General features: G+C 37.3%; 1 protein-coding gene across 19 annotated transcripts in view; it reads left to right on the forward strand.

Annotated features, from left to right (window-relative positions):
• ADGRL3 (adhesion G protein-coupled receptor L3) overlaps positions 1-22476 on the forward strand; it is a 757443-nt gene that overhangs the window by 602145 nt on the left and 132822 nt on the right. For 14 of the 19 annotated variants that reach the window (XM_053922390.2, XM_045185777.3, XM_053922389.2 and 11 more), the window contains 3 exons: positions 1678-1781; positions 11345-11530; positions 14514-14552. In XM_053922390.2, coding sequence (XP_053778365.1) covers positions 1678-1781; positions 11345-11530; positions 14514-14552 — 329 coding nt within the window. The remainder of the gene's footprint in view (positions 1-1677; positions 1782-11344; positions 11531-14513; positions 14553-22476) is intronic. The other 5 variants (XM_053922393.2, XM_053922400.2, XM_053922394.2 and 2 more) reach the window with 1 other exon arrangement.

Consider the following 22476-nt stretch of genomic DNA (forward strand, 5'->3'; position numbering starts at 1 on the left):
AAGTGAAGTTGAATGCCTCTCTGTTAGAAGACAAACATTGAATCTAACTAAATTTTAACAAAATAGATTTGATTTTGTTAAACTATTTTTAACAAAATAGTTTGACTATTCTTTTTACCAGTCATTGTAGCTGCCCTTGAATAGTCAAAAGCTCTTTACATTGTCAGACTTCATGCAGGCAGAAGCCAGAGTCCTGCTTACTCAACATTCACTACAGAGAGTCATCCTGCATTTTCTCCAAGGGATATTTAAGAACTAACTAGCTCTTCACTCCTTCTTTTTCACTGATATGGTTCATAATATCCTCAATTGGTAATCATATTTTGCATGCAATTTTTAAACCAGAAATAGTCTGATTTTCTTATTGGTACATGCATTGATCCTCAAGAAACTTTTCTTAGTACAATGAATAAAATTTGCATTATTCCATGTATGTAAATAAAACAAATGCACAATACATGTCACTGGAGCAGCATTCTTAGACACTGTATCTTTGACTGTTATTGATTTGGTTACTTTAAGGAAGCAGGTGTCTCTTAGAGAAGTTCCAAAGTGGATACATCATTCTGAATGCCATCGTATATGAACTGGTGGGAAGAGCAGAGGCATATTGGCTATTACAAAGGTGCATGTTTATAGTTTTTTCAGCAGAGTGTTTAAAACTATTCAGAAATCTACCTTTCCTTTGTGAAGGGAGGCCATGTGTAGTGGTAAAGTTTTCTGTGGTAATACAATCAGGAAACAGTTTGAAACCTTCACTCTTTGCACTGTCCCCTTAGTTCTGGGCCTCAGTTCCTTCCTCACTGATGTTATTACAGCTCCCTACTTCTGATGTTTGTTGTCAGAGTTAGTGAAGTAACTTTATTTGAAAGCACTTTGCCCTCAGAGATAAATCATTATTTTTCTATGAAAACTGAGGAAGAGAATTAAAGGAAGCCTTCAGAGGCCTCCACCCCCACAAGACTGTTCATAAACTGGGGCCTCATTTTTGCCTTTCCAGGTCCCTTCCGCTGTGCTGTTGCTCAGGTCCAGACTGCTTCCCACTGGGACCACTGCCCAGCTTCCCACAACCTCCACATCTCTCCCTCAAGTCATCCTCCATGAGGCCGCCACAGTTACCCTTCTGTTAACTAGCTCAGTTCTCTCACCTGCCTCGTGATCTTCACTGATTTCCCAGCACACCCAGAAGACAGACAGGGGAGTTTAGGATCTGTCTTTACCTGCCTTTCCAACTCCATTAAGCAGCCCTCCTGTCCAGTAAACCTCAGTTCAAAACACTTGAAGTTGCCCAAACACAACATGTTGTTCCTCCGTAGCAAATGCCCTTTCCCACATTGCTCTCCTGAAAAGCCTGCAAACTGCTACAAGACTCGCTCCCTTGCCTCTGAAAACTCAAGCAAGCAGCCCGTGAAGACAGGCACCACGGCCATCTAGTTCATTAAGCGATTCCCTGTACCCAGCATAGTTGCCAGCGAGGGCTTTAAAAACATTGAGTGTTTTAGTTTGTTGTATTACATTTCTCCACAGCCAGTTGCTGTGCATGGTGTTAAAATAGGCATTATCTCAGTTTAATGATCTCATTTTTACCTTTGCTCGTATTAAAGCATAGCATGGATAAAAAGGCCTTGTAAGAAAAATGGTTTGAATATCAAAGACCTATTTCTCTCATTATTTTAGGTGTATCAACTTATCTGTGCCTGGCTCCTGATGGAATCTGGGACCCCCAGGGACCAGATCTGAGCAACTGTTCCTCTCCCTGGGTCAACCACATCACGCAGAAGGTAAGTCATGCCACTGACTGAAACGGTTTGCTAAACCTGGGCCCGTGCTATTGATCGTCATGGCTACAAACAAAGTAGTCAAGGTTTTTTTTTTTTAATGTGTAAAAATTCCCTCCTTTTAATTTAATTTATGGTTTAATGACAACCTCTGATATTCTATGAGCTAATTCTGAAATTTTGTTGTTCTTAAAGTGCAAATTTGTGAACTTCATCTAAGCCAGGCAGTATTACTCACAGTAATTTTTATTATTGATAAAAGTTATTTGGTATTGTGAACTATAGATATTAAAAAAGTCCAAGAGATATTATAAATCAAGCATGCAAAAGTTTCTAGCACACATACATAGAGACTTCCCTGTGGAGATAATAATTACAGTAAAAATGTCTGCCTTTGGAATCTTAAGCCATTTGATAAATGTCCTGTAACCTAATCATTTATCAGTGTTAAAAGTATACACATGTGTGACAGAATTTTGCAGACTCAAATTTGCAGGGCTTATTTGGTTGCAATATGTTGAACATTTTTATTATTAATGCACTGTGGGGCTTCGAATTGATTTCATTACAAACACAGACCAGATGTGCATTTATGCCAAAAGGGCTGTGGGATGAATCTTTATTATAGCAATTTGTGTGGATTTATTCACTCCCAAAATGGAGAGTCCTTCTATGGCACATTAGCTATGCTACGGAATTTCTGAAAGAGACTTTTCCTGAGAAATATTACAAATGATGGCCTTACTAAAAGCCTGTCTGTGCCATTTGCTCTTTCCTCTATTTGTTTTTAACTAGGCTGATCCTCAATAATATACTGTATAATAATCCATAAATATCTACCCAGTAGATCATTTAGCAGATGAGCCGTAACTATCTATTTACCCTAAATCATGGAAGAACAGTGGTTATATTAACTCTAGTTACCCTCTTACATATGCATCTCCATACTTGTTGCTATTCATAATGATCTTCTCCAATTTCAGCACTGTTCCTGCCACAGTTTTTATGTCCTTTGATTTTTATTACAATGTAGCTCAGACCCCAGGGCAAATAACTCTTGCTAGATGTGATCAGATTAAGAGATCAGTAGCCCCATACATTACTGTCTTTTAAGAAATACTCCCTACATACTTAGCCCAGGGGTTAATATTAATTCAGTAATAATTCACCTAGAACGCTGAGTGGTTTTCATGACAATTCCTGAATATGGTTGGACTATTTTATTGCAGAAATTACTGGGCGACTTTAATGATGCTTAATTCTTTTCTTTCCTCTGCAGACCTGCTAATCTTATGACAAAAGAGATAATTCCTTGCAAAGACCAGACAGCTGTTGTTGTCCATGTGATTTATGGATGGGGTGCTTTTGTTTTCTAACAAACATGTTCCATTCTTCCTGAGCATTCTGTTTAATCCTGTACAGCGACAAAAATATGCTCTTTTAATTTTATTAAGGTTATAGAATTTAGGCAATTGGAACTTATGATAATACCTTAGGTTGATTACTTAAATTTACAAAATCTTCAAAAGTAGCTTTAGAGCAAAGCTGATTGGTTTATGTAACTAACTCGAGGTCAGTGTTGGAGCTGGTGTTTTAGTTGGGTCTGCCTTTACCAAGACTTCATGCACAGCCCCCACTCTGGCTAATTGGGAATAGATTATGACTGCCTTTATATCACATACCTAGTCTCTTTCACTTCTTTCCACCCCTGTACCTGGTGTTCCCTCCTACCACTAAACACAGTAGGCTACTCGTAAATTTCTATAAATTTCCACAGATTTCTTTCCAAAAGAGAATTCGTACGCAGTGTTCACAAAGATACATGTCTGTATTTTCTCTCCCTCTTCCCAAAAGCAGCCTCCTCCAAATCCATACATCTGCTCATTTCCTCCCTCAGTGCCAGAGCCCCAGCAAGTGGATAGAACACTGGAGGAGGGTTGTTTACAGCGGAATTCGGGGAGCAAAGCAGAATTGCAAGAGACAGATCAGGAACCCAGAGCTAGTAATAGGAGCACAGCTGTTCCCAAACTCAGGCCTGTGGCTGCTGGATCCAAGGACTGACTGAAAATTGGAATCAGGGTGTCCTTGAGCGGAAAGAAGATGTATAGACAAGAGATAGAGCCTCTCCTCCAGAAACATTTCAAAAACAGATCTAGGGAACTAAATCCCTGACCTCACTTCCCCCCGTGCTCATTTACCTTCCCAGCCTCCCCATTGGCCAAACCCAAAGGGAAGCTAGAGAAGAGGGGCACTCTTAATAAAGTACATGTAAGTCCACCTGGTAAGGCAAAGAACCTGATGGAGGAGGATAGGAAGTGGCCTTGAACTAGCAAAAGGAAAATACCCAGTGTGTCTCTGTTTTTAGCTCCTGTTCTCATACCCTGCCTCTCTTTCCATCCCCGTCTCTTGCCTTTCCCTATTCATTCACCCACCTTCCCTCCTTCCTTTCCCTTGTCCTAGCCCCTGTCTTCTGCTCTGGCTTCCCCAGCCCTTTTGTCTAATGGATTTTTTAATGCCATGTTGGAAAATTAAAGCAAAATAGGAATCTTCAATGACTCATTCTTCCCCTCTTTCCTCCACTGTAGTTCTGTGAACTTCAGACTTTTAAAGTGAAGGAATGCTTTTTACCCCCATGAAAGCACAGATGAAAAAAGAAAGGAGAGGACCATTCTCTTCTTGAAACAGTTTATTCAGTTTTCACTCCGCAAGGGATTGTGGGCGAAGGTACCCTGGAGTGTGAGGCACCTCCTTCTGGCTTCATAATAGTCCTGAGGAATTTAAAGGAAAGAACAGCTCTGGGTCATAGTCTGCCTCTTTACTATGGGAAGATCATTTCATTATTGATAATATTTACTCATGTATGTCAGGCATTGTAGACAGGAAGCATACTCCGATAAATGGATCAGGATTCTTACTTTAGTGAGGAAGAGCAAGCTTTATATTTTCATTTTTGCTAAGAAATGAGTTATGATTTTCCCCCTGTAGTCAAGCCAGGGGGAGAAAACAGGCAAAGAATCTTGATGGCTTCTGACTCACAAATGAATTCAAGCCACTTTTGTAGTGGTTGGCATTATAAATTAAATTTCATGTGGTAATAGAGAGTAGATTACATTTTACTAGAGAAAAACGTAAGCCTTTAAAAATCAGAACATCATGAAGAAACTTACTATAAACAAACTAGCCAGAATATTTCAGAGTGATGAAATTAAATTAAAAGCATAATTTATACAGAAAGGGAAAGGCAAAACATGTACACAAAGGGACCTTTACCTCAGCAACAATAGAGGGAAGGAGGGGGAGAGAGGGAGAAAAGCTGGTGGGGGAGTGGATAGACAGATGGAAGGATAGATAGAAGGAAAGGCAGATAAAAATAAATGGCTGGATGGAAAGATAGCTACATCTCCATATTAATGTTTTACAAATATTTTGAGTTTTAATTGAAAGCCAACAAATTGATCCAGAGCTCTGTCTTCTCAAACATACGTGACAAAATATCCTAGTTTCTCACCTTTCTTAGTGACCGCTCACCAAAATGATGGTCTCCAGCTTCAGCTTGGTCTCTTGCTTAGTCATATTTTCAAAAAAGGTTTATATTTTCTGGTTTGCATATGTTTAAAGAGTTCATTGCACCTTAAAATTTCTCTACTCTTTTTCAATTTAAAATTCTGTGAGATTACAGTTTTGGATAGCTTCCATATTTATTTGCATGTAAAGAGAGGTGTACTTCCTACTTCATTACTTGGTCCAACTATTGTATGGGACAGAAATGCCTGAATTGTCACTGAGAAATAGTCTTTCTATTTCTAGCATACCAAAGGGTCTCTTTTGTTTGTACATAAGATACTGACAAATTCTGAGGGAAGTAGGGTTCTTCCTGCAATTAAAAAAAAATGTGTAGATCTAGAAAATATTATTGCTATTTTACAATATAAAGTAAGCCAGTTACTTGCCCTGGAAGACTAGGTTCAATCCTGTTACCTAGATTTTAATTCCTCCATTCTTTCTCAATATGATATGAAAGTAAATTACGTCTTAATGTTATCAAAACTTGGTGGGTTTTTCAAGACTTTAGAAATATTTTAACCTTCTTTGAGATGTAAGAAAGAACCATTTGAGTGTTTACATATCTACATGACTCAGATTTATAGCAAAACAGGTAGATCTTTGAGTGAAATAGTAGCCACACACTTAAACACTAGGAGTAAATTCTTCATGAATTATTTTGAAACCACATTAATGTTGGATATGATAAATCTCATCAAGTGTCAAGTTTATGTCAAAGAAAATTGTTTTGACTTTTGTCTAAAGATGAAATGTAAATAATATCCATCTCTGTCATAATTATTTTCATTAAGTAAAGCTACAGGGTTTCCCCCTCACCTATTTGAGTCCTAGCTATAATCCCATTTCAATATAAGCATTAATTTAATCACCCTCAGAAAACTCATACAATTTCTCAGTGTGCATATGCTTATTCTCAGAAATGATTTTAGTAGAATTTAGCAAAAGAAATATTAGAGGTAGACATTTTAACAAGGTCTGCTAGCTAGGAAATGTAGGATAACTTTATTTCAATCTTGCCTCTGCATAGAAGACTAGAAGTGTTACAGAGCGGGAGGGGGGGGGTGGTTCCTTCACGATAAATTATTACAGAAAGGATTCCGCCTTTCTGTCTCTGGAGGTTCCTTCCCCCCATGCCCACCTGCTAGGTTCGCAATGCCCGCCGCCAGAGGAAAGATGTCTCTCAATGCCAGAGACTGGTGAAAAGGAAAGGAATTGTTTATTTAAAAGTTACACAAACTTAGAATAATGACCTAATGTCTTCAATAAGATACTAAAGTCCTCTAGAATACCCACAGATGCACAGTCCTTCCCTCTCCCTGTGCCCAGTCCAGGGTACTGTGTCTCAGGAAAAGATGTAGAAGTCCGTGATTCAGGCTCCCGGCACCATCCGCTGTGTGGCTGCTGCGATCTCCAGTTAATCCAAAGCCATGTGGCACCTTCTCATGGCCCGGCAGCAAGAGTCCTCTCTCCCCTTTCTCTATGGCTGCAAAGTCTCTCCTGCTGCCTAAGCCGCGTGGCAAGAAGAAGCACTCCAACACCTCGTGGTCCTCTTTACTCTCCTTCAGAACCGCGTGGTCCTTTTCCCCACTTCAGAACCACATGGACCTCTATCTGTCTACTTGCTTCAGAGCCTCGTGGTTCACTCCTTCCTTCAGAGCCGCATGGTCTCTTCTTTCTCCCCCAAAACCTTGTGGTCCTCCCTACTACTTTTGGAGCCGCGTGGTCTCTTCTTTTTCTATGGCTGCCGGGCCTAGGTTTAAATCCCAGTGCCCATCTTCCTTTTCAGCCCCATTTCTGACTCCTCCTACAGTCAGTTACACCTGCCAGCATCCCTGTCTTCTTCCAGCTTTACTGGGCTGCCATAGTAAGTCTGGGCAGGTGTGGCCCCATGGCATGGAGCCAATCATCTCCAAGCTCTCACACAGGCCCTGTAACCAGGGGGAGTTACTTCCCAGTCCCATCCTGGGTGGAATTTGGTCCCATCCCCCTGGCTCAAAGCATGGCCACAGCTACTTAACACATCCATGAAACCAGTTAAAGGTTATAGATATGTTAAATGACTGAGCCAGGGGTTAGCTGCAAAGCTCTTGCTACCCAAAATAGCTCTGAATGGCCCTGTTCCATGTGTCCCATCCCCCTTGGCTCAGGCCTGTGGGGGTGAAGACATCCTACATACATTTTTCTAATATTTCCTGGACACCCTGAGTCCTGGACCCCATTACAAATCCCTTCTTGGGGCCCTCCTCTTGGCTGCACCCTGCTTCAGAAGGAGATTAAAGATATGTGTATATTTTTCCATGGAAATAAGATAAGTGTCCTCGATAACAGTGGGGATAAAAAGGAATGGCACTGCCTGAGAAAGACAGTAGAGTAGCTTTGGGATGCCAATGGAAAGAATATGGTCAGTGAAGGCCTGGTCTAGAAAGGCAACCTTTAACGGAGCCATGAATGTTGAGGTCTCAGTGGCTGTGGGAGAATCCCGTTTAGGGCACACCACTAACTCGTGGAAACAAGAAGCCTGGGCATGGCTCGTGGTGCCTACCTTCCTTTCCCATTCCATGTCAGACGGTGTGCCTGTCCATGAACTTGTGGCCTCTCCCTGTCAGGCCCCTTTTCACTGCTGCCACCCTGATCCACAGCAGCTGCTGCCCCCCTGTCCTCAGAGCAGGCCTCCTTTCATTCGCTTCCTAAACCCTCTGACTCAGCGATGTCAGCCCTTTCATGTCGTGACACACATTAGTTACTAAAATTCTGCAACTCACCAAAACATGTACTATATTTTCTGCCAGTCTGACAAAAAATAATAGGTACAAACTTGAATCATTTACACTGGACAGCTATTGTTGTGTTGGCTGTTGTCATTTTTTTTTTATTTGATCATCTAAGGAAAAAGAGGTCGGTGCCCCTGACTAAATAGTCAAGTATTGCATGTTTAAAAATCTCTGTGGCACACCAGTGTGCCACAGCAAGCTGGTTGAAAATAGCTGCTCTAACTTTCTCCTGAGTGTTATTTCAAATGCCAATCTGATTGGACCACTCCTAGTCAGACACTTTAGTACCTTACCCGGATCTTGGCACAGTTCTCAAAATCTTCATAATGGCTTCCAAAAGGGGATGTTTAATCCTCTCCTTGCTCAGCTCCCCAGCTGCTTAAACCTGTTACAGTGCCCCCCCCACCAAAGCTTTTCTCTCTACCTGGAGACCCCCACCCTCATCCCAACCCAGTTTCTTCTTTCCTTAGAGAGGCATTTCTTAACTTATTCCCTGACTTCATACACCAGGTTAAAATGCCCTTAAGCGAGGGTTCTGTATCGCACTACATAAAGTTGGAATTAAATACTTCTGTAGTCAGTTTATTAACAGCACTTTCCCGTGCTGGTGTGTAAGCTCCTTCTGTTATTGGGAACTATTTTGTATCCCATTGAAATTACGGATAGCACAATTCTATTAGAAATTCAAATTTGGTTAAAAAGCAACTGAACATATAGACAAATAAATAATTGTTGAAATTAAAGGTAGAAAAAGAGATATTCATACTATTTTTAAAAATTTGTATAATATATATTTACTATATACATATACAACTTATGCTACGTAGATATCAATATGGAATTCTGAAGGTAAAAATAAATGTATCTTTCCCAAACCATGTTTTCGGTTTGGGAAAGCCTGTCTTCCCAAACCATGGTTATTCTAGAGTTTACTTTTTATCTAGCTTCTTCCTGGTTTCCTCTCCACTGGCCCAGAAAAATACTCCATCTTACTTGGTCACCTTCAGCTTCCTCTAAGGCTTCACTGGCTGTTATTTGCTGTTGCATTTCCACCCCATTTCCAGGTGTTCATTACCCCTGTGCTATATTTCCATAATGCCTCATATACATTCCTGTTATTAAAAATGGCATTATTGAATTAATATTATGTCTTTACCCTCTTCGTGCTCTACCCCAACCCTGACTGGTAGAGTGTGAGCTTCCTGAGTGCAAAAGCTGCATAACATTTGTTTTTATTTACTCAAGGAATAACAAGTGCCCAAATGATTAGAGTGAATGAAAGATTTTTACTATGGTTTCTTCAGTTGTAAGAGAAAAATGGGATCCGAATGGTTACATGATTTTTATTTTACTTTAAAAACATGCTTCTCGTATTTTTTACTATAAACATTTTTACAACTAATTTATACTTTAGGGATATGTTTCACAACTTTCTTGTTGGTGCATATTGAGTTTAAGAGTTCTTTTGCAAAGTTACTGAGGTTTATTCTTCATAAATGAATACTTCTTGAATGCTAACTTGTATCTATGATTTTTCAGATCATGAACTAGTGATTTTCATATTTGACTCACTATTTTTATCTGCTATTGGAATATATATATATATATATAGTCAGCAGCATCATCTTTTACATTGAGAACAATTATATTTTAACTTATTGGATATCTACATTTTCCAATTTTTCCTTACTGTATATATAAAAAAAAGTCTAACATTTTACATAAAGAAATTACATAGGCCTTATTTTCCAGCTTATTATGTTCTATCTGGTATTTTAATAATTAATAAAAGCTATGTCTGTACATCTATTCAGGAAAAAAAATGAAATTAGATTATGAAAATACCAGTGCTATTATTTCTCTTTTTTCTCTGTTTGATAAATAATTTGCTTTTCATAATGTTCCCTGTTAGATGAGATGAAAGTCGGTGCAGTGTTATGTGGTGACCCACAGAGAAAACAATGTACTAATAACAAGAACAACAACATCAATGATAATAAGACAACTTACACAAGACCACAATGATTAACAAACTAAAACAATAATGATTCTATAAAAACATTAAACTTATTTTTATATATGTTACATAAAGTATAATAAACACATTAACTGCTGTTTGCTCTACATGGGCTGTGCCAATATTCACTAGTGGTTTCTGAGGGAGATGCACATTTCCACAAATCCTTGCTAACCCTTAGTGTTACTCAATGTTGTAATGTTTTGAATGAGATTTTTCTGTGCACTTGAGGATACGGTGATTAACAATGTTGATGTTCAAATCACTCCAATGTACTCATTTCTTTAATATTCAGTCCTACTACACACATTTGTTGAACATCCCTGAGTAGATGGTGATGAGCTACCTGACGATGAGTTTTAGTTATGGTCTTCATAGCTTTCTGAGCAGGGAGACTGCTTTGAAAAGAGAGGACTTTTCTGTTTGTGACCCTAAGTTCTATATTGGACCGTGCTTAACCAAAGAAAAATAACTGCTAAATACTGACAATAATATACTTAAGTTATAATAGGGCAAGGTATTTCTATCTTCAGAGCCATTAGATTTCTTCACATGATAATGGGATTAGCCTTTGTCTCTTAGAACATCTTTGGAATTTTGACATTTGATACATTCTTGTATAATGTACTTGAAAAATCAGCATACAGTTTCAGAAAAGGAAAAATGCTAGAAACAGCAATAGTTTGCTACCTAGTGCATTAGGAGCAAATATCTATTTAGTAGGTAAGGGGTGAAGACCACTGTGAAAAGCAGAGATTTTATTTAGAATAAACTTTTCACAGAACTTAGCAGGCTATGTGTACTCATTGTATACTAAGTACTGAATTAGGCACAATGGAAAATTTGTACTTGCCTCTGAGAACTAAGAATACGGTTGGGGATTCATAATGCAACCTCATCAACATCCAATTTAGAAACTTAGAAAAATCATAGGGCAAATAGACTTAGCTACCCAAATGGATAATTAAGGTACGGACAAGTTTTTGAAGTTAGATTCCTCAGGAGGAGCTTCATGAAAACATGAATTTCAAATCAGGTACTGTAGAGAAAAATGGATTAACAGGAAAACTCGGAGAATGTATTCCAGACAAAGATGGAGTTTCATAACTATTTCTTGGCTCAATGATTATACTTATATGCAAAACAGTTATCCACGGAGACCAATAAAATTACTTAAGATGGTTTTCCTTCTTACTCTGTTTTCATAATTGCAGTTGAAATCTGGGGAGACAGCTGCCAACATTGCTAGAGAGCTGGCTGAACAAACAAGGAATCATTTGAATGCTGGAGACATCACCTACTCTGTCCGTGCCATGGATCAGCTGGTAGGCCTCCTGGACGTACAACTGCGGAACTTGACCCCCGGCGGAAAAGACAGCGCTGCACGCAGCTTGAACAAGGTAAAGACCTCAGTGATGCAGAACTTCAACGTTGCGGTAAAGTCAGTGAGACTTCCCTGGTTAATTTCTTTTTCAAATAAAATCAGATCATGCTAAAGAACACTGCTAGTTACCTAGTCAGTTTGCTTCAGTCCCATTGTAATCATGACTCTGTTTAGCTTTAATCCCCCAAAATGATAATCTCTCCATATATGTTTTGAATTTACACTCCTATTTTTTTATACTATTTACTCTGTTCTGTGTGCTAAATTCTGGCAGGATCAATAAATGTAATTTATTTTATTTCTATTTTTTCCTTTCAAACTTTCTATTAAAATGATCAACAACAATAAAGCAAATGTCTAATCAATAAATAGAAATTTAGAAAATAAAAACAATGAGAAAGGATATTAGCAATTCATTCTAGATATTTTTAAAATGAAATAATTTAATCTAATTAATATTATATTTAAAAACTCCCCAGGCAGGTAACTAGGTTTTAATTTTTATTTCCTTTTGATATTAGACCACTCGGCCATCCTGACAAGCTCTATTTTTATTTCCTTTTGATATTTAAATTGCTAAGATTTTACATCACTACAATAAAATTTAAAAGGTTTAATATATTTCAGCAAATTTGATAGTAAATAATTCATTTTTTAAACTTCAGAAAGCATGTATTTTATATATTTTATTTATATTTATAAATGTAAATGTATACATTATACACACATGTAAGCATTTTATATGTATACTGTATATAACCATATACTACATAAGCACCTTATTTACTTAAATATATAGAATTTATTTTATACATTTATAACAAATATAATTTATGTAACAACATCTCACATGGTGAATCAACTTCATGGTAAAAATATGTTAGGATTGCTGCCATCAAGTCTAATTGTGTTTTCTGAAAAGTATTTGTGTGGTAGAGATGATCAGTTATTGAAGCTGGATTTTAAAGCCTTGAATATCATGATAATCTTACCACTTAAAAAGTAAGAATTTGGCACTGACAATGTCTTTCATGGAATTCACTAAATGAACATCTCCCTTTAAAATGAAAAGTGACTGCAGCATGGTATATGTGTGTGTATATATATATATTTTGTGCATTATTAAACTAAGGGTCTCACTCATTAAATGGAAGAAAAATTTTAAATAGTGATGGTATGACATAAGAAAGCCTGATTTTTATCTGGCAAGTTTTTTTTGATGCAATTTCATATTCAGTTTTATATTTTAGATAAAATTATTTTTTCTTGCAGAGCATAAAGGAGTTATTTTTGTCAGTTAAATCCATGATAAAATCAACCAAGCCCCTGGTAGAACATAATCTACAGTTGCCTAAGTAGTCAGAGCGTGCAGCGATGTTAACGTGTTATTACGCAGGCTGACTGGATGCTATTAATGACTATTGCCGCCAGCTATTGTTATCATAATGTACTGCAAGTAGTAATTTCTATTAATGTTACATATCCATAACATTACTTGTATAGCAATACTTTGTATCTTTATTTAAAAGTAGTGCTGATGTCTGAAAGTATCAGGTAAAGCTGGCAATTAATGTCACATTTTAACTGGCTACAGCTAATCAGCTTGCCTACCCTGAATATCAAATAACTACATAATGGGCAAATTTCCATTTGTGAAGCTTTTTTATGCTCTTTTTTTCCCCATTTGGCTCATTTCAATTGTTTATATAATGTGGTTTGTCATATGTTAATTTGCATGGTGCGGTAAAGAGATGGGAGGGCAAAGGTTATTCACCTGCTTGCTGGCTTGTTCTCATTTCCTGTGGTTCGCACTGTTCCCTGAAACAGTTATAACCCATCATATTTGCAAAGTCAACTCCTTACAAATCAATCATGCTCTATGTTGAAATTCTGGAGGGTTTAGAGTCCTGCAAAACTCAAGATGCAAGTCAATGATCCAAATGACAGTGCTGGAAATTTACTTGCATTCATTCCTCGCTTAATTCTTTAGAGGAGTAACAGCTCTGTGCCCATTGAAGAATGCATGCACTAACGTTGGGAGAGTGTTAGCCACACAAAAGGCATCACAGCAACTATCTCAAAACTGAGTAATTTCTCCTTCAACAATAAGGCTATGGAAGGAAAAAATAGGAAAGAGTAGGAAAACCCACAATCAAGTTTATATAATTTGGGGTCATTTATTTAAATAGTGCAGATAAGCTTGTTATTCTTTTTTATTATCGGGAAAAAATGTTTGGGAATGAACATGACTTGCTATTAATCTTTGCTCAGTAAAACATCATTGTATGTGCAAATAAATAAAAACAGGCTTCTTATCCCCCAGAAGTTTCTAAAATGTATAAATTTTTATTTGGTCAAAACTGTCAAAAGAAATTATTTAAGAAATAAAAGCAGTGGTAAATCAGGATATTGTTTACAGTCTTTCAATCAGAAGTTACTTATCTCTTGGTACTTGTCCCTTAGAATCAAATAGTCATAACGAATGGGCACTTATATTTTCTGATAACGAGAATTTTTTGTATGTTTGAACACATAGTTGGTGGTTGCATACTAACCAACTATATAATATGTGAACCACAAACAACATCCTATCTTTGAACAATGGGTTCCAAATTTTTGTCATACATTACTTAATTTCATATGTCTTCATTTGTGGCCCATGACTTAATAACTAACTAGATGGGAAATGGATCATTTCAAATGAATGAAGTATATTGATTTTTACTAATTTCTACTAAATTTATTCCAAGATTTCTTTCCATCATTAACAGCTTCACACCATCCAGTTTTCACTTGGGTTGTTCAGAAAGTGTGTTGGCCACTATTTTTCAAGCCACGGCTTACATTTTGCTGCTGCTTAGCTCTCATTCTCTTCTGGAAAGTAGTACACAACAAAATAAGGTGTTTTGTGTAGATGTGTTCTTTTATTTTTCTTGTTCCTTCTGTCACTAACTTGTTTTTTCTATTCTGTGTTTAATCTGCTGTCTTAATGGATTCAGCTTCAGAAAAGAGAGCGCTCTTGCAGAGCCTATGTCCAGGTACTTTCTGCGTTTTTATAAATGTGTTAAGTTGTTGAATTGTCTTTGCTGGTGATAGCATGTATGGGCATCTGAAAGAAAAAAAAAGTATAATAAACACTGTTGAACTAAAATTTCAGGGAGGGTGCCAAGGGTGGGAAGGGAGAAATCATACGAAAGGGTATGTGCTGAAAAGGTGTGGCAATGCCGACGCTCTGTCATACAAGAGACCCAAAGAGTAAGAAGGAGGTGCAACTTGGGGTGTGAGGAGTGTGATCATCGCTAAAAGGTGAGTTGGGTGTAATGCATTTCTCTCTGACTTCCTCAAAGAGGTGTGTATGGAACATTTCATTACTATGTGGGGCCAGCTAATGTGTGAGTAGCAAGTCATTCCGAATGACAGTGAGATTGTGGTAAGACAGGAATAGCCCGGGGTGCTTGCTGTACTGTGCTTCCAAACCACAGTGTTGGAGGTGTGCTGCGCTTAATCCCAAAGTAAACGTAGCTTTTCTCCAGTTAACATGGTATAGTCTGTTTCTAAGCAAGGTAAAAACCATTTCAGTATTTATGAGTTCTGTATGAAACAAAAAATCCCAGTAATAAGCTTTATAGTTCTTTTTACAAGAAAGGAAGGAAGGCAGTGTAGGGGTGGAAAATTTTCCTTTCTTCCGTTCTAGGGTCTTTGGCTGGTCTAATAATAAAATTGATGTGAGACAGATTAGCAGGAAAAAAGAATTTTAATTATGTGTGGGAGCCCTATGAAGACGTGGGACTCAAAGGCAGTTGTGCAGTTGGGGTTTATGTGCCATTCTGGGCCCAGGAAAGGGATCGGGCCTGGGGCTTCAAAGGGGAGGAGGGAAACGCACAAAATGAGAAGCACAGATGTTTGGTAAACAGATGCTGGCCCTGCCGTGCAGACAAATCTTTCAGATTAAAAAAAAATGACTTTTCTGGTAATAGCTCTTTTTCTGATGTAGGCTTCCTATCTAAATTCTTTTAGATAGTTAAGGGAGAGGTAAAAATGTTCCTGAGGCGATGGGATTCAGCTAAAAATTATCCACATGTCACCGTGAACAGTTTGGGGTGCTATGCGATGCTCCCCTTCTTCAGGAAGGAAGGAAACATATGGAACTGTGACTACAAACTTTATTCTTTATGTGGATCATATCATTTTTAAAGAGGAAGGCTAATGGCATAGAGAGAGAGAGACCCTCAGAAACCAGTTGCCGGTTCTCAGACTGGCGGTACGGAGACTAAATCTGACCTGTCTATTCACAACAGGGGTACATTGGGAAAGAGTCGTTTAGAAAGAACGAAGTAATAATTTAGATACCAAACAGGTGTTAGGAAGATAAGATTTTACATTTTACTTTATAAAATAGTGAATCTTTATGTGTCAGAAACTGTTCATGTTTATTTTTTCTAAGGTTTAAGGAAAGAAAATTGCTTTGGGGTATATATATGTGTATATATATATATGTGTGTATGTGTATGTGTGTGTGTGTGTGTATATATCCTCTTAGTATGTGCAATAGAGCAATGAAAGTATTTTCCAGTAATGAAAGTATTCTCCAGCAATGAAAGCTGAAGATCATTTCTGAGCAATTTTAGAATTGTTTTTGATTGCAATCTGTGCTAACCCCTCAATGGGGCCTTGGAGATAATTAGCCTTTCAGTATGTAAATGTATGAAATGCATGGTCATTCAAACACAAATCTCTGATGGAAAATTAATAGCACGGTTTATTCAGTGGCTGATTTCCTGGTGTTATAATTGCCTGGCTATAGGTAAATGTTTCATCTACTGACCAAACATCTTCAAAGTACCAAATACGCACAGAATATCAGTGAAGAGGAAATGCTCTTTTCGTTAATACATGGCATTACTTCTGTTAGGCTTAATTATTCTATGAATTTCTAGAGTGAATAATACTTTAGTCTATCTGAATTTTAAAGGTTTGTGTTCGCTATTGTTTCTATGTTCAGAGCATGTTCTGAACTCTCTATGAAATAGGAATAAAATACACTTGAAGAACTTCATGTATTAAATTTGAAAAAAAGACCCCTGGTTGGTGTGGCTCAGTGGATTGAGTGGTGGCCTGGGATCCAAAGGGTTGCCCATGTGATTCCCAGTCAGGGCACAGGCCTGAGTTGTGGGCCAGGTCCCCAGTGGCGGGCGCACCAGAGGCAACCACACATTGATATTTTCCTCTCTTTCTACCTCCCTTCCACTCTATTTGATAGATAAATAAATAAATAAATAAATAAATAAATAAGTAAAATGAAGTTTAAAAAATTCTATCTATAAAATTTTTAATAAAAATTTCCTTTATAAATGCAGATATCTCTTCTAAGTTTTCAGAGCTTCTCCTACATCTGCTACTTCTTAAAAATAACTACCTTAAAATAATTATTATGCTATACAGACATATTTTGGAGTGGCAAATTCTTCTCTCCTACAAAAACAGGAAGTACATTACTGAGGTGATATTGGAGCAAAACTCTAAAGAGAGTGAAGAAGTGAGCTATGCAAATGCAGATCTAGTAGAAAGATTCTGAGGTTGAAATATGTCTGGTGGTGTTCCTCACACCACGAGGATATTGCAACTGGAGCCAAATGAAGGAGAAGGTGGTAATGGGACAAGAATCTCTAGCATGTCTGGGGGTCCCTGGGGGTCTCTGGGAGGGGGCAAGGGCCCAGATCTGATAGACCATTGCAAGGACTTTGGCACTTTGGATTTTATTCCAAGGACTTTTAACTTTTATTCTAGTGTAAATCACTGGTCTTTTTATTTTTAGAGAGAAGAGAGAGAAGGGAAGAGAGGGAGAGAAACATCAGTGTGTGGTTGCCTCCCATGCATCCCCCACTGGGAATCTGGCCTGCAACCCAGGCATGTGCCCTGACTGGGAATCGAACCAGCAACCCCAGGAATTGAACCAGCAACTCCTTGGTTCACAGGCCCGCACTCAATTCACTGAGCCACACCAGCCAGGGCTGGTTTCTGACCAGAGAGATGACATGAACTGGTAAATTGAAAAAGTGGAAGGTAGATTATAGCAGGAAAATTAAGAGGTGAAACAAGGTTACCAATTTAGAAATAGTGAATAGAAACAAACTCATATATACAGAGAAAAGATTGACAGCTGTGGGGGGAAGGAGGAGGGAGATTATGGGGCTAGGTGAAAAAGGTGAAGAGATTAAGCAACCCCCACCCCAAAAAACAAACAAACCTCAAAGACACACACAACAGTATGGTGATTACCAGAGGGAAAGGTTGATGGGGGGAAGGTAGACAAGGGGAATAAATGGTGATGGAAGGAGATCTGATTTGGGATTGTGAACACACGATACAATATACAGATGATGTATTATAGAACTGTACACCTGAAAGCTACATAATTTTATCAACCAATGGCACCCCAATAAATTCAATAAAAAAGAAAAAATAGAAATAATGGTCACTTGTAGTAGAAAAGAGAATGAGATACTGAGATAATTATTCACATTCAGGACTTTTTTAAGTGGGAAAAACAGAATTTGCTAAGGGATTATATGTGAAGTGTCAGAGAGAAGTTAAAATTACAGAAAGTGATTTGCCTGAGCACCTTGAATAATGAAGACACCATTTATTAAGGTGATCTAATTTGTGACCTATTGGGCAGGTCACAAAAATTTATTTGGAGCATGTTAACTTTGAGGTTCCTATTAGATATGCAATATAGATGTTAAACATTCAGTTAGATATATGAGCTTGAAGTTCAGCTAAGACATCAGGCATGAAATAATTTCGTAATGTTTCACTTTAAGTGGCATTTACAACCCATGTTCTAGATAAATCCATCAAGGAACTGAGCTTAGAGAGGGAAAAGAGTCCAGGACTGAGCTCCAGGACACTGTCACATTAAGACATCAGGAAGAAGAAGAGAACCCAGTGATTGAGCAGCATTAAGGAAGGAGGAAGGCCTAGAGAGGAAGGCATCCAGAAGTCTACTCAAGTTCAGGTTTCCCAGAGAAGGAAATGAGGTCAAGTGCTGCTGGATCTGCTCAGAAATACTGATACAGCTTTTCAAGGATAAAATGTCAATACTTGATTAATTTAAAAATTCCAATATCCAGATATCTGTTATTATAGGTATTATCTAAACATTTTTACATTTTCCTTAATTTTTTGTCTTTAATCCAGACTTTCTGTGAACCAGAGTTGCTACTTCCACCTTTGATAATGTGCAAATTGAATTATGCCAGTTTTACTTGTGTGCTTTTTGTGTATGAGACAAGAAGGATTCTAACCTCCATTTATACTGCTACGAAGAAATTAATGAGTATTTTTGAGTTCCTTGTTTGGTCACTTAATTGGCTGTGTGACAAAGAGCTCTGTGGTGCATGTCAGACAACTTCCGGAGTCCTCTAATGATTTGTGTTTTGCTTGACTCGTGATACTCTTCTGTGTGGCCTGTCAGGCTGGATATCCTTGTTAAAGGGGCTGGAATAAATTGGCTAGCAGTGTGCATAAATTGTAGTATATTAACTACAGCAACAGGGAGTACTTTTAGCAGCTCTTTCAAGAGATTTCAATGTTTGCCCATAGCATCAAAGCCAACCCAAACTTTCATTTAATATAATTAAAAGGACATCTGAAAGTAGTTTGAATCACAGCAGGTTCTTGAGGTTTGGTAACCCTTTGTTAAAACCATGTGAACTTAATATATTTCACAGCTTGATAAATCTGCACTTGATTTGTGTCAGTAAGAGAGAAAATACAAGTCTGTACCCTGCATGTTTCTGGTGTTCTGAACCTATTGCTAAAAGACACTGAGATCAGAGAAAGTGACTTCTATCTACAAATCCAGAGTAGTTTTCTTTAGATTAAAAAGTTATAAGAATTCTCTTCTGTAAATTGTTATTAAATGCATTTATAAAGCAATCATTGACTCAAAAGTCCATAAAACCATATGTAATGTAAGCAGAGTAAATTATACAGGTATTATTTAAGAACTTAGACAGGTCAGTTTATAAACATAGTGAACAAAAACCTCCAAAGGACAGTGACAGATGTTGATGATGGAAATCCTGCTTTGACATTGCAAGGAAAGTCATTCTGGGAATCTCTCAAAATCTCTGTAGTTAATGTGTCAGGTTAGCAGACATGGCAGCTTTGCAAAGTCATTTATGACCGGCTCATCTATTTCACACATTTCCTTTCAACAAGCAAAATGCCCTGGCTGTCGTTCTGTGTATACTGGTTTTCCAAAGCTTCGGGAAGCAATCTAATGAGGGCGAGAAAACAAAAGGCCTTCTGTTCTTAACTAAAATGTTTTAATCGAAAACAAAAGTATTTTCTCACTTATTTTAACACGTGGTATTCTCTTCTGTTTTATAATCCCTGATCAAAGCCTGGGTCATTATTTAATTGTAAAATTGTTAATGTAAAGTACTGAAATGATCCTTGCTTTCTAAACATGAGTTTACCCTCAGAAAAAATTTAAATCCATAGAATGTAAGTAGATGGTTCTATGCAAACAAGAGAATATGCACCAATTTATTTTGCTATTACTTTAACAGTTTTATGATCACATAGCAAACCAGAAGGAAAAAGATATTTAAAGTAGTATTACAGATTTAAGATCCTACTTTCTGGAAGTATCATTAACTTTTCTGGTACAGGTCAGAAAAGAAATGGAAATTTTAAGGGGTAATTTGCAGCAAAGTAGTTGCCTGATGGCTTGGAACCAAACAAATGATATTTTAGTACCGCTCCCAACAGAGTTATAATTTTGTTATTCTCCCTTATCGGATGTATGAATTTTGTATAGCTGGTAGTAACAGAAATGTAACTGTGGTAACTTAAACAAGCCAGGGCTTTATTCTCACAAAAAAAGAAAAAATGCAGATGTGACAGTCCAGGATTAGCATGAAAACTCCACATCAAAAAAGCAAGGTTTCATCTGTTTTTCTGCTCCATAATCTTTAGCACATGAGCTTCCATTCTCAATATGACAAGATATGACTGAGGTTCTAATCATCACTTCATGCTAATTTCTGAACAGGAAGAAGAAAGACAAGTAACCAAAGATTCATCTCTTGTATTGTAGAAGCCTCACCCAAATACTTCTGACCATATTGCACGGGCGAGTCATTCTCAATAGCTAAACACTACATTCATAGATAGAGTTTTGCAGCTGGGCATAGTGTCCAGTGATTCTGCGCCTAAAGTAAGAGAGTTATTGGGAGGCTAGCATTCTTAGATGCAACCAGAAATACTTTTTATTCTTATTTAATGATAAACATTGATATCTTCATCTAGTTTTGACATAAAAGCCTACCATAGATTTATAACAATAGTATGGTTACATTTGAACCCTAACAACAGATTGTTGGGTTGTTTTGATTGTTCTGTTAGTTATAGTCTGAGGACAATCATTTTATTTAAAGAATAAAACAATTATGCAAATTAGTCTCAGATAGCATTTTTATTTTTTTTCAAGTAACTTTCTGAATTGCTAATATGGAGACATGGCTTAAAATCCAGAAGGTAGGGAGGCTGCATTACGAACTCTGGGGCATGCCTCTGGCATTGTGACGTGTTTGCGTGGTTTCCACTTGGAGTTAATGGAACAACTTTGCATCTTACTTCTCTCCATCATTCAGCTCTCCTTCAAAGCAATCATTGTAATCAGCCTTTTAAATATCCTACCAGAGAAACTTTTAAAGTCACATTCATGTTATTATAATGTTTCTTTATAAGTCTTCTTATACAGCCACAGAATGGTGTTGTTTTTCTTGCCTAGAGAAGAAGACTTTGGGATTAGCTTGTGGCAAATGAGGTAGCTTTGTACTGCTGAAAAGAGCAAACATGTAGAGCGGATCACAAGGTAGACTTGTATCATGGTTTATATCAACAAAACAACTTAACTCTTCATCAGTGGGGAACCAGGTGAATAAACTGCTCTATCAAATACTGGAATACTCTTGGGCCACAGGAAGAATGAGGTAGACCTTTCGTTGAGTTAGAAAGATGAATGTGATATGTTATGAAGTGAAAACAAACAAGCAAGCAAAAGCCAACAGATAACAGCATTATTATAATGATCACATTTGTCAGTGTGTGTGTGTAAATATTTCCAGGTCTGGAGGGAACTACAGTGAAATGTCAAAGTGATTCCTCTGGGGCAAGGTGGGGTTATTGTTTCACAAACTTTCAGGTGATAATTAACATATTCCTGTATTTTGTAAGTCTGTTCGCATTTAATTTTTTTTACTAAAGACATTCTTTCAAACAGTTTTAGATACACAGAAATACTGAGTGAATATTAAAGAAAATTCCCATATATTCCCCCTACACATACAATTTCCTTAATTTTTAATATATTTATTAGTATTCACATTTAATATAATTTATCTTATTTATTTATTACAGTGTACATTTATTACAGTTAATCAATCTATATTGATATATTATAATTAACTAAAGTGCTCAGTTTATTCAGATTTCCTTAGTTTTTATGTTTGTTTTTTTTTCTGTTTTAGGATCCTATCCAGGATATCATATTATGTTATATATATACATACATATGTACACATATATTTATATACCTACATAGATGCATAATACTACAATTGTCATGTCTTTTTAGGCTCCTCTAGTTATGACAGGATTTTAGACTTTCCTACAGGCTTGTCCTTTTAATTTCAGAAAAATATACTTGCCGTTAAGAAATAATTAGCCTCTATACTTTAAGAAGCGCATAGGAGTTTTTATGGATTCACTCACATGTTTCAAGCACTGTTCCAGGTGCAACAATTCCGGGGTAAAGACAGAAGGAATTTCTATTCTTGTAGGGCTCACAACCTGTATCAGCAGACTGGAGTATGGAAAGGAAATAGACAGTAAGTCAATCAAAATAATAAAATAAGATAATGGCAGAAATACTATGAAAGGTCATGT

Source organism: Desmodus rotundus, chromosome 4 (assembly GCF_022682495.2).
Source record: "Desmodus rotundus isolate HL8 chromosome 4, HLdesRot8A.1, whole genome shotgun sequence".
NCBI classification, from domain to species: Eukaryota; Metazoa; Chordata; class Mammalia; order Chiroptera; family Phyllostomidae; genus Desmodus; species Desmodus rotundus.